The following is a 12,334-nucleotide window of genomic DNA, read 5'->3' as shown; positions in this document are numbered from 1 at the left end:
TAATATTATTCAAATGAATTGACACGTCACTTTCGTGACGTCAAGCGCGAATAATTCCACCCCATCCCCCCTACTTAAGGGGTTAATTGTGGTATTGCTTGATAAATTCACCGTCAACCGCACGGTATCGCTCGTCAGAAACCGGAAAGGATTAAACGGATCCGGCGGAGGGCAATCGCACGCGACGATCGAGCCAGAAACAAGCGGAAAGGATCGAGACACGGGAGCCACGCGTGCAGAAACACGGAAATCGCCCCCCTCGTAACCGCCACGCCGCGTAATACGTTAAAAGGCGTGTTACGCTACCGGATAGTCGCAGACAACGTTCTTTCACCCGGCCTGGCTAGGTCTCGACGGTACACGGCGAACGCGTTTTCACCGTCTGAGATTGCCGTTTATCGAGCGTAGATCGATCCCGTGGATTTATGCAGAGCCGCAATTTTACGGTAGCCGGTTCCCGGAGCTCGACGATATTAGGCCGCGTGCGTTGTTTCCGCTGACGAAAAATCACACTAAAGCCCCCCAGGGCTGTTCGATACAGGATTGCGATACCACTGGCACACGGTATTGTCGTGTTAATTTCGATGTGGGAGAGATAAATGGTACCGCGGCCCCAAAACGGGATAATAGCAACAACTGGTATTCAATGGACGACGATTTTTACAGACCGTCTTGATTCGACTTTTGACGCAATACCGCAGCTGGTTGTCGAACCGATTTCTAAATTCTCCTCCGCCGTTTGTCGCTGATTGTTGGATCCTGTTTCACACGATGTGATTATTGTGCTTTGTACAGTGACTTCTGAATTTCTCCGTTCGTTTGTATGTGTTGGATAGCGTTTATACAGGGTGAACCACGATTCGTGATCTGTAGAGATTACTCTGTTATTAGAAGTCCGATCGAAAATGTATTAATATATGTATATATATATTTGAAACATTAAGGTAGAAGTTATGTTATGATGCTTACCGAATTTGTCCTGAAATCAACAAGGAAATCTTCGATTGTTTTTCCAGACATCACAAACATTTCTCTCAATCACATTCGAAATCCTTTAGTTCTTTAATCATTTGGCGATAAACCATAAGCTAAAAATCCCTCCTCGACCTTTCCATCGGTAAAAATTCATAAAGAAGTACATAAAAAAATGGAGGATTTATTCATCGGTGCGACTATCCACAGTCTACAAGACAAATCACTCACCGTTAGCATTTAAATCGAGTATATATACTCGGGAGACGCGTGGAGTTCACCGTATCGCAATCACTATGCGAATTTTTCACCGGCGATGCGACTCCGCGCGGGAATCGAAAGTGCAGAACCTGCTCGTCAAAAATTTCCCCTGTACGGTGGGTAGCTGTTGCAACGGCCGTGAAGACGAAGTCCCACGCGAGTCTACGGCGTCGTCGGGTACGTTGCACCGACATATCTGTCCCGGCCGGTTGCATATCTCGTTGGAACCATTGTCTCGGTGCAAGTAGGCCTGCATCAGAATGCAATAAAATTGCCCCCTTCCCCCCTTTCCTCCCCAGCAACCGTTGATGCGTGGGTGGCCCGTACGACTGTATTCTGTTACTTGGTAGACACTTGCGCCCTTTTCAACAAACATAGCACAGAAAATTTCTTTTTTTTGTGACGAAAAAATTTTTTGACAAACTATGCTTGAAATATTAATTCTGAGAAAATATAGTGAATTGCTGAAAATATTAATTTTGAAATATTAATTCTGACACAATATGCTTGAAATAATTAATTCTGCCAAAATATAGTGAATTCCTTGAAAATATTAATACTGACAAAATACAGTAAATTACTTAAAATCGGCAAGATTAATAGAAAGAGCAGGATTGAACGGTTTGATGGTAAAAATGGTTGCAATGATTTCTAACCGAGGAACAGCTGATCGTGAGAGGAACAAGTCGTCAAGGGGAGGAGAACAGGTACGGGAACGCAAAATCTTTTCGTGATGATTTACGGGCGCGTAACGCAGACCATCGTTCTTCAAAATTTATGGAGACCGCACGAAGAAAGTGCGAAAACCGCAGTCATAAAATTTTGCCCGCAACCCGGTAACCGCTTGACCCTGTCCATAAATTTTTCTCTACCTGACGATTTCGAATGTCTGGGACTCCTGTGGCGAGCGTGGAGAATTTGCGGACTTCCGGTCGAGTTACCTTACACCGTGGTAAAAAATGTAGTCACTGGTGAAAACGAAAGTTCTGTCCAGTTGTACCAGAAACCGTAATTGGTAATATTCCTTAAATTTTCTACAACTGTTTTTCAACGATTCTGTTCACTACAGGTACTGTAGCAGACAAAAAAGTCACCACTTTTCTGATTCTTTATGTTTCTATTATTTCTTAACATCAAATAAAAATTTAACACGTTCGCTACCAGCGTCACATTATGTATAACGTTCCGATTTCCATGTCAGTATACTTTCTTAGATAAAAGTGAAATAGATTTTACTGAATTTTACTATGACAGTCGTTATATCTGTTTTGTGTATTTTTAATTTCTGATCAAAAAGATAAGGATATTCCATTGAATAATGTCCTGGTAGCGAACGTGTTAATATACTGGGTTCTATACAGCTTTTAATCGTATATCAGATTATATATTAAACACATACTACGGTTTTAAATTAATGTCCTGGTAGCGAACGTGTTAATATACTGGGTTCTATACAGCTTTTAATCGTATATCAGACTATATATTAAACACATACTAAAGTTTTAAGTTGATGTTAAAAAATAATAAAAATAAAACGTATCGGAAATGAAACTTTCTGAACTGAATTCTATTTCATAATTAATGTTTAACGACGAACAGTTACATTCAAAGGTAAACCCATAAAATCCCCTGAAAGTATTATGAGAATGAAGCAATACAAGCGAGAACTTGCTGTAAGTTTAGTTTTATTTTAATTACAATTTGATCGTGTTTGGACTACTGTTAAACAATTAGTACTTCTGCAGCTACAATCAATCATAGAATCAGGTTTAATGAGTTACGTAAGTTCACCATTACGGTCGCCATGAGAAAGATGAAACCACCGCGAAATGTTTAAATCCACTTTCTATCACTTTCTATTACTCGCTATCCGGCGGTTCGTTCCCTGCAATATCTTATCACCAGCGTTAATACCTCTCAATGATCCCTCATAATAGTTCCCAGATCTGTTGTCTTTCTTTACCGCTCTCTTGAAGCGTTTATCTGTAACGTTCATTGCACTCCCAATCCTTTTGGTAACTTTCCGAGAACGTATCTGAAATATGGAAAGCTCCAATGTATGCTCAAATTATTACAGTCACCCTGTAAGAATAAGATTGACTTTTTCTGTATATATTTAGAGGACAATTGTTAATTAAAAATTGTCCACTGTAAAAATTTGGATAGAGTGATTTTATTTCCACACAAACTTAGAAAAGATATTTTTCGTGCTGTGGCGAAAATAATTTAACCACTCATTGTACTCATCAGCAAACTGTGGATTTTAATATAATATAAAGTTTCAGAAATATTATTCAGATATTTCTTTTATTTCGAATCTGCTAATATCCTTAATAGAGTAAATACATTTTCCTTTCTGTTCACTTTCGAGTAATTAATCCACAAAACTCCATATTTGCATAAACATCCGCGGTCTACTTGTCAGATACATTACAAACGAACCAACAATCACCGTAACAATTGTGTACACGCTTCCACTCGATGGAAGAAAGTATAATATAGCACGAGTCTGCCGGACGAGCTCTGATTGGTCGGGGTTTTTCGTTGATATCTCGTTAACGAAGCCTCGGATAACATTTTTGCTAAGGAAAAACTTGTCCCAAATCACCTCACGAATGACCTCATTTCTTTTGTTACACCCTGTATATAGTCTTTTCGTGACACAAAGGGTTGTCAAACCCCGTTTTTTTCGCCCAGTCGTTCGTAAAAGAGATTGAAGACGAACTTTAACGAAGTTTACCGAATAACTGGAGCCCAGCGGCGCGTTAACTCTGCGGGCTTCTGGATCGCTTTCACGAGGGTGAAAAAGTTTTTCTTCCTCGAGTTCTATCCGCGAACACGGCAGGTATATCCTTCGCTTTCCTTTTCCACGGCAATCGGACGGCGAAACAGAGAGATTAGCTAACAGGTGTTCCAGGTAAAGCCCCGGCTGGGCAGGGTCGATTACACGCTCGCCTGTGGAACCTAGGAACCTCCAGCGATAAATCTTCCCTCGGCCGCATAAAAGGGGATCTTTGCGGAAGCACCAGTTTAAAACTCGCCAACACACTTAACCGCGAGAAAACGCTGTGGAACGGCGACGAATTTGTTTAATGGAACGGCGACAACTTTTCATGTGTTTTCTTCCCTTTGTTGAATTGAATGTCTGGTGTGTTTTGTACTCGTTTGAAATAATAGAGAACAATTTGTAACAGTAGTTGTTTAGTGTTAGAGAACAATTCAAACTAATTTTATGGACCCAGTTCCTGATCAGGACACAATTAAATAAGTAAGATTATTAAGTTTTTTCCAAAAGCTTTCTAAATAATTATTAACTATTTTGAAATTTATACGTAAACTTTAACAGTTAAATTATAATTGAATTATTATCATTTTTGCATTTTTGTTACCACGAAGTTAAAGGTAAAACATAGATTTAGTTGAATAACAACAGTTCTTTTGGATAATTTTTCTACTTATACGTTACATGAATCGCGATGATTACCTTTAAGTGATCAGGAGCTGCATTATAGTAGACTAGAAAATACTACCACAATAATATTATTGTAATCCGCTAACAATAGTAGAATAGAAATAGATCAGAACGTGGTCAGTTCCGTTTTTTCATAAAATGATATAACTACTAAAAATTGTATTAGAAACTAGAGGTGGAATGGAATTGAAAAGAATCGAACGCAATTTCCGAGAAGTATCGCGATAGAAAGAGCTAAGGCGAACTTGAGGCGAAGATATCGATAAAGAGGCACTCGAGTCACGTTGGACGTCTCCTTGAACGCTTAAGGTTCAATCATGGCGTATGCTCGCGAGTCGTAGTTGGGGTAGGTCAGGCTTCGATTATATTTAGAATCGTCACGTAGAGACCGGCACAGTCATTAGTAATATATTCAATTCGAGCCATTTAACGGATCTGCCGGATGGTCGTGATCTAGACGTGACGGATCCGTCCAATAACGCGGGCAAATGTTTTGCTCCTAGGCTCCTATCGAGTCAAACACGATTAACCCTTCTCGTGATCCTGGAATCGATTGTCCTATTTCACGTATACACTACAGAATTATCGATAATTTCTGCCAATGATCATTCGAAATATAAAATATATCCATTAATACCCTGGGGCTCTAATACTCCGGATTAGCCTGGACCAGGTTGTACGGATTACAGCCAAGATTGGGATCGAATTCTCTTTGACAGAATCTCTTTATGTTCGAAACAGGATAAGTCCATTCATCGGGTGTGGTAGTCGAAAAATAACCCAAAAGAAAGGGAAAGTGAAATTGTAGAAGTCTTCGAATCGAAAAGGGATCCACGTGGCTTTAGGATCATTCCTGTTAACCGACACCCAAGTCCGTCACACCGAGTACGCCACGCTAACCGTACATTCAAGGCCCATAGTTAGGGCAGGTTAGGCTTGGACAGCGCCCAGTTTGCATCAATTTACGCTTAACCTTCCGTCGTCGATCGTTCGGGTTACCGTCGCGGTGTGCACCTACTTTCGCACTCGGAAAACTCGTAATCCTCCGGGATGAAAAAAATGTTAGCAAACCATATTCCGTGAAAACCAGCGGTGACAGACAGGTCGAGGGAAATCCAAATATTTGTCGAACGATCAATGACCGTTTAACGGGTGCCCAGCTGATAAGCAACGTATCATTGTCCTCGCCGGCTATTTTCCTCGAGCTATTATCGACACGAGTGCTTTCGTTAATTTATCGAGTTCGTTGCACCCAATTAGGCCAACGAGGGGGTAATCGGGTTCGTCGGCCGAGATATCTTGTGGTCGGTTCAACGAAGGAAAAATAGACGATCCCACGCGAAACAAATGATGTATATACGCTATATCAGTATCGTGTGGGTCACTTCGGTTCAGTTGCGTTCGAAATATTCTGTCAGTCGGTTTCGATCGCGTTGGATAATGGAAATAGAAGGTGGCTGGAGGTCTAATGGTTAACGGGCCGTAGTTGCGGCAGGTTAGTTCTGACCTACGGAGTTAGAGCCGGATTAGGGAACCCCGATGTTTTATGTGTGCGCGCGCGCAACACGTCTAGATCCCGCTCACCTGTGATCCCGACTTCTACTTTCCGTAGACGTAACCCACGTGTTCCAGACGGAGGTGCGAAGGCACGTACACGCGCGCGCAAGCATGCGACGGGTTAGGCTGCTTTCACTCTCCGAGTGTTAGTGCAGCCGATATGTCGTGTGGCAGGGGAACGCACTACATTCACTCTGATTGTGTATCGGAGTGATCAGTGCCGTATCCTTTGACGCCACCTATAAGCAGTTTTCTTTTTTAGCAAAATTTTTTCTTAGAGAATATTCTAAGTTTACTCATAGAACATGCTCTGAAAAGACACCTGATACACCTGATCTCAGTCTCAACTTTTTAATAAACTTTCGTATCTGTCGGAGAATATTATCGACAACTTTTTAATTCTTTAACGCTCAATGTGACGTTCACGTCACATGTAGGAAATTATATCTTCAGGGGTTTTCTTGTGGAAATACAGACGTGGTGCACGTATTGGGACCATTTTTGAGTTAACCAATCACTAGAAATAGTGTTTTCCCCTAAAAGAACTGTTTGGGCATTAAAGAGTTGAAACTAAACAAAACAAATTTTTTAAAATAGGTGTGTTTAATACCGATATTTTCGACTTCTACATAACAAGATCCAACATATATATATATCAATCTTATTATTTTAAAATGACGATTTAAGGGTCTGTGTGTTTTAACAAAGCATTCAAAACGTTTAGGGGGCACGTTCACTTCGAAATCGAGTTTTCTTTAGCAAAGTATGTATTTCGTCCCTGTCACCCATCACGTCACTTGTTTATCCCTCCGTTTTGAATATCATTGTCTCCGTCGTTGTTTATAGTTTAACCGTGGAATTGTGCGTTAAAGGGGGGAGATATATTTGGCGCGAGGTTGAAATTGCGTAAAATAGGACCACCCGTTTCATAGCGACCTCCGCGATCCCTGGTTACAAATTTATTTTATTCCGCGGCGTTAGGCCCCGCGTACATATACATATATGTATAAATAATATATATATACATATGTATGTACATATGTATACATAGACCGGGAGCCTCTGTCGGCGTTCACGTGTGCTACGCATAATAAAGGCTAGGCGACGAAGCTTCTTCGCGCTGCCGATAAAAATCCTTGATCCTAATGACGGGTCAGCCGTGCCAATTGGCCATAGGAATAAAACGGTTGGTGCCTTCGAGGATACCATCGACGACGGCTTAATCTCATGCCGATAACGGTCGAGACACTATCAAGGCGCGCGGATCGTCGAAAAATCTGATATTTTTCAACTGACAAACTTGCACTGCAGAGTTGGGCACAATTTTATTCGAACAATACATACTGAAATGTAGCCAATCTAAGAGCGTTATCCTGGCCTTTAAACAGTTGAGTTTAAATAATTATTTGCAAAGTGTTTACTCATTTAAGAAGAAATATGTTATTATAAGAATTGGAATTTCTACATTTATACTTTTTTTTCATCTTTTATTCGTTATTCGAACCTCTTTATCTAGATAATGAATTTGCCCATCTCTGTTGTACGGTCACGCCGTCATCGAACCTTAAAACTGTCTTCCTTCGAAGAATAACATACCAAACGGAAGTCTGAGAATGATCACGAGCACGTGTTAAATGAAGCTTAGTAAATAATTAAATTATAGTAATTTATACATCAATTCCACAGAAAAATACTATTTAATATATAGAATACAAGTTCGTATTTGAATTCAAAAGACAATACATGTAGTAATAATAGTAGGGAATATTTAACCATAAAGACTCGACAAAAATTGAAGGAACAGCCTCAATTTTGAGTAGTAGGGTTTTTAAAAACTGATTTCGAAACACAGAGACCGAAACGATTACAGGGTTAATAAATCAACAGTGTTTAGAAGCTTGACGGTTCGAAAAATAAAAAGGGGGGGCGCGACAGCGTAGTGATACACCGGTGTCCATCAACGTTGCAACGCGCAGGCGCCGCGAAGCCGCGGTACACCACGCCGCGCTGAACTCACTCGCGCACCGCATCGCACGCCACACACAACACATCGACTAATAACGTGCACAGGCTTCGATTTGCAGTTAACCCGCGAAAGGAACCACCACGCGGTCATCGATAAAGGAAAAGCAACAGCTCGTCGTTCGACGCCTGGGTTTTGTAGTACGGTGTTGTTGTAGTCGTCGCGTGAGCGGGGACAGAGAAAGTGTACGGTTTAAAAACAGCAAAAGAAACAAAAGAGGGGGGGGGGGCCACTGTCGTTTTCAAACGGCTCGACGGACCGGTCTGTTGTGTCGAGGCGACGTAAACACGGTCGCACGAATCGAAACAAGACACGCCGAGAGTTTCGCGCCGGTCGGTCTCTCGTGGCCACCAGCCGTACACACGCACACAAGAGCGAGAGAGAGAGAGAGAGTAGTGAGTTGTCAGAAAAGTGTGGCGTATTCATACGCGCGCGTATTCGAACGTCGACCACGTACGGGATCGGGTCGTGTTATGCCAGCTTCGGTCTTGTTTACACGTGAGACTATCGGGAGGACTATTGGAACGATCGACCGTTGACAAGGCGACACACAAGACAGTATCGACGTGTGAACTGAGAGGTTAAGTGTACAAAGGGCATCCGCGGAGACTGTTGAAATGACTGTGCAAAAGTTTAAACCACGCGGCGGGAGTGCGACGGAGGAGCAACAATCCGGCGATATATTGACACCGTCCAACGAACCATTGGACAACGATAAAGAACAATCGGCCCAGATCTGCTACCGCGGTGCGCCCCAGGATAGCGAGAATCTGTTGGGACGAGTGCTAGCTGGTAAGCTTGAATCATTTCGATTATAGAGCATGGTAGTTGTGTCGGATGAAAGGGAGAGTAGCCAAGCATCGTTCCCCTTGCCGGGACGTTCGATTTTCGATCGTTAGGGGTGACGTGCGTGTGGATGTTTGCGTGTATCTGGTCTAACCGGAGTGATAAAAACATTCCAAACGTAGCCCAGGGATCTCGATTCAGGTAGGAAGGAATAGAGAAAGAGGCGGTTTCACTTTCCAGCGGGGTTGGAATGTAGGTCGCGGGGCCCGGGACGAGGCTAGTTCGTTGCCCTCGGTCGGCGGCCTTCCACTCGGCGCTCCGGCAATTTTTCTCCCTCTCTCTGTTCTCCCCCACCCCACTCTCTCGCACACAGTCGCGTTCTTTGTCCCGCCATCGGGTACGTGCTCCCTCTCTCTTATTTTCGCTCGTGGTTCTAGCCTAGATAGAGTCTCTCTAGCGGGGCTCCCACCCTAGACTTCTATCCCCTCTATGCGCGGGTTCGCTCTCGTTCCCTCTCTGTCCCGTTAGAGTGCTTCCACGTATACCTCTCCTCGTCTACCGGGACGTTCGTGTCTCACTCTGGCCTGAACTCGTCGTGAACTCGCGTCGTATAAGAGAGACGGTCGGTATATCTCACTCTCTCCCTCCCGTTGCTCCGTAGAACAGGAAAGTAGGTCGGTGGGGCCTTGGCGCGAGGCTAGTTCGTTCACCCTGCCTGGCCCGTAACTGGGGCAAGATGAAATTAACCGAGCGGCCCGCCACCTCTCGCCCCACCGCCTCTCCTCTCGCCTTCTCCTACCTCCTGTTCGGCAAGTAGAGTGAACTCCGCGGACTCGTGTGGCCAATCGCCGCCGGGCCGGTTCAACAAACTCGAACTGGGTCTCCCTACCGACCCGCTCCCGTCCCCTCACCCGCCCGGCCCCTTTGCCACGCTGAGTAGTTTAGCTACTCGACCAACCTCTCTCCCTCCCCCTACCTACCGCTATCATCGAAGGTCACCAACACACTCGGCCTGCCTGCCTACCCGCCCGTCCGTTCGCCCTCCTGTTCTGTTCTCGCGTAAAAGAGAGACTGATGCGCGGCTCTTTGTACAGTTACAATGAGCCGTTCATAAGCGTTGGCTACCTTTTTGTTCAACCGCGACCTCCCGCGGTTTTCTATTTTCAACCGGTTGGGGGGGGAACGGGACCTGGACACACCGCTTCTTTTTATTGGAGTATCGCTCCAATTTGGTTACGGTCAGCCATGGGGTGGGTAAATGACGGTCTAATGAGATTTAGGGATCCTGTGTATGACACTAAAGGGGGAAGCTATGGGGTCAGGGCTGATGCTACCCCTACAGTATTAGATGAAGCTTTTCCTAATACTGATCACTGACATTCGTGTCTACGACAGAACAACCAGTTAAGATATTCTTAAGATTATCGTGCCCTGCTCCGTTTGTGCGTCGAGAGAGTGCACATCCAGACGCAAGAGAGAAGGATAGTAAGATAGTAGCTGCGACAAGCGTGTACGCACACACACACTGGTCCGTTCAACCGGCTGAGAATTCTCCTCGTAGACCCCGTTACGTAACCTCGCGATAGTGAATTACGTGTTGACTCTACCTACTCACGAGGCCCCCCCACCCATTCCGTCTCTCTTTTTCTCCCGATTTCTTTTCTGACGGGCCCCTACCTCTGTCCCCCCCGGAGAAAGTACATTACAGCCGCGCTGCTGGACCGTGATCACTCTCGCTAGGCGCTACGGAATGCTTTCACCGTTTCCCCGCGCTCTGTTCCTCGTCACGGTGCATCCGCCACTGTCGGGGAGCACTGACCTGCCTCGCTGAGCGTAACTACGAGGTGGGTCGTCGTGTACAAGCCACACGGTTCACCTACCAATTGAATTGTTCCATTCCGTTTACGATTTTATCATCAGCGCGCGCGCGCACGACATCCTAATACCCATCAACTGACGCTTCATTCGGCAAGAATGCGTGCTCGATCTCTTTCCTCGGTTTGGGTCCGCTGGCCTCTAACAGACGCGTAATTTTAGCGCATGTGCAATCCACTGACGCAACGATCCTTCCTTCGGACCTTCTTTACACCTTGGTTACGCACGGTTATTCGCTTGTCATCGAGGCGATTTCAAAAGACGCGGGATTTGGGTGACTCGGACGCGCGCATGGATCGTAGAGCAACCTAGGGGCTAGTGCGCAGGCACTTGGCGCCTCAGTTTTGCGTCATCATGTTCTCCTAACAGTATTTCGATGATCGTTGTGGTCCTCACTAAACTTTCTATCTCTCCCAATACACTGTCGAGTCCTAATTCTTTAAATTATGTATACTATATAGACTATGTATCATGTTACCTAACTTAGCCTGTTGCCTGATCCACGATTCCTAAATCCAGAGTGTGATTTACCAGTTGCTCGCTGTGTTACCGATTCTGGGGTCCAGGGCTGAGGACCTAGAGCAGAAAGGTAACAGTCGAGATGAAAGAAAAGCTCGTGTCTCGACATCTTCGCGTCGCAAATTTCGTTGGGCATTTTCTAATTGCGCTTGTGGCCCGACTACTATGGCTAACCTCAAAAGCAAGGCACACGGGCAATGCCCTGGCCTCCTCCCGGTCCCCAGTGACCTCGATTGATGCGCTATGTCCTCTCCCAGTCCACGATTACCCCTCCTCCCTTTCCCTCCTCGTTCCCCAACCGCTCCCCCACCCAGCCCCCACTACCTGAGAGGAGCGTTGACTCGACATCGCCCAATCAGGGACCGGTTCGTCGACTCTCCGAGCTGCTCTTGGGGTCGTTCTAATCTCGCAACGTACCTACGCCACAAGCCAAACCGACGAGAAGCCCGATAAGAGTACGAGATCTCGCCCCCTCCGCCCTCCCCCTTCCTTCGCCACCCTCTAATCACATGTCTCTCTTTTTCTCGCCTGTGTTTCTTTCGACTGATTCGCGCTGCGTACCCGCGTCACCATCCTCGATTCACTGTTTCGCTCTCGCTTCCACCCAGCACGCCAAGGTGAACAACCTCGAACCGTGTCGGCGTCGAAAAATCGAGTCTCATCTCGGTCAGGGGGGGAGCGATTCGAAGGTTCACGGAGCGATTTTGGTGATCTTTTGGCTGAGCAAGAGATGTTGCCTTTTGCTCTGAATATAAATATATGTTTATACATTAATTAAAAAACCATGTATATTTTGTCTTCGTCACAGATTGTATTTTTTGTTACGAGATGACACCTGAATGACTCGTCGAATGTTCGAGATCAATACA

At 44.9% G+C, this 12,334-nt stretch overlaps 1 protein-coding gene across 1 annotated transcript in view; it reads left to right on the top strand.

Annotated features, from left to right (window-relative positions):
* The first annotated feature begins 8,597 nt into the window (after nt 1–8,597).
* Nucleotides 8,598–12,334, top strand: part of LOC107191122 (nuclear hormone receptor E75) — a 106,130-nt gene continuing 102,393 nt past the window's right edge. Inside the window, exon 1 of the mRNA XM_015580077.1 lies at nt 8,598–9,077. Coding sequence (XP_015435563.1) covers nt 8,903–9,077 — 175 coding nt within the window. The 5' untranslated portion in view covers nt 8,598–8,902. The remainder of the gene's footprint in view (nt 9,078–12,334) is intronic.

This window comes from Dufourea novaeangliae, unplaced genomic scaffold (genome assembly GCF_001272555.1).
Source record: "Dufourea novaeangliae isolate 0120121106 unplaced genomic scaffold, ASM127255v1 scaffold221, whole genome shotgun sequence".
Classification (NCBI taxonomy): Eukaryota; Metazoa; Arthropoda; class Insecta; order Hymenoptera; family Halictidae; genus Dufourea; species Dufourea novaeangliae.
This window is presented reverse-complemented; position numbering and strand designations above follow the sequence as displayed.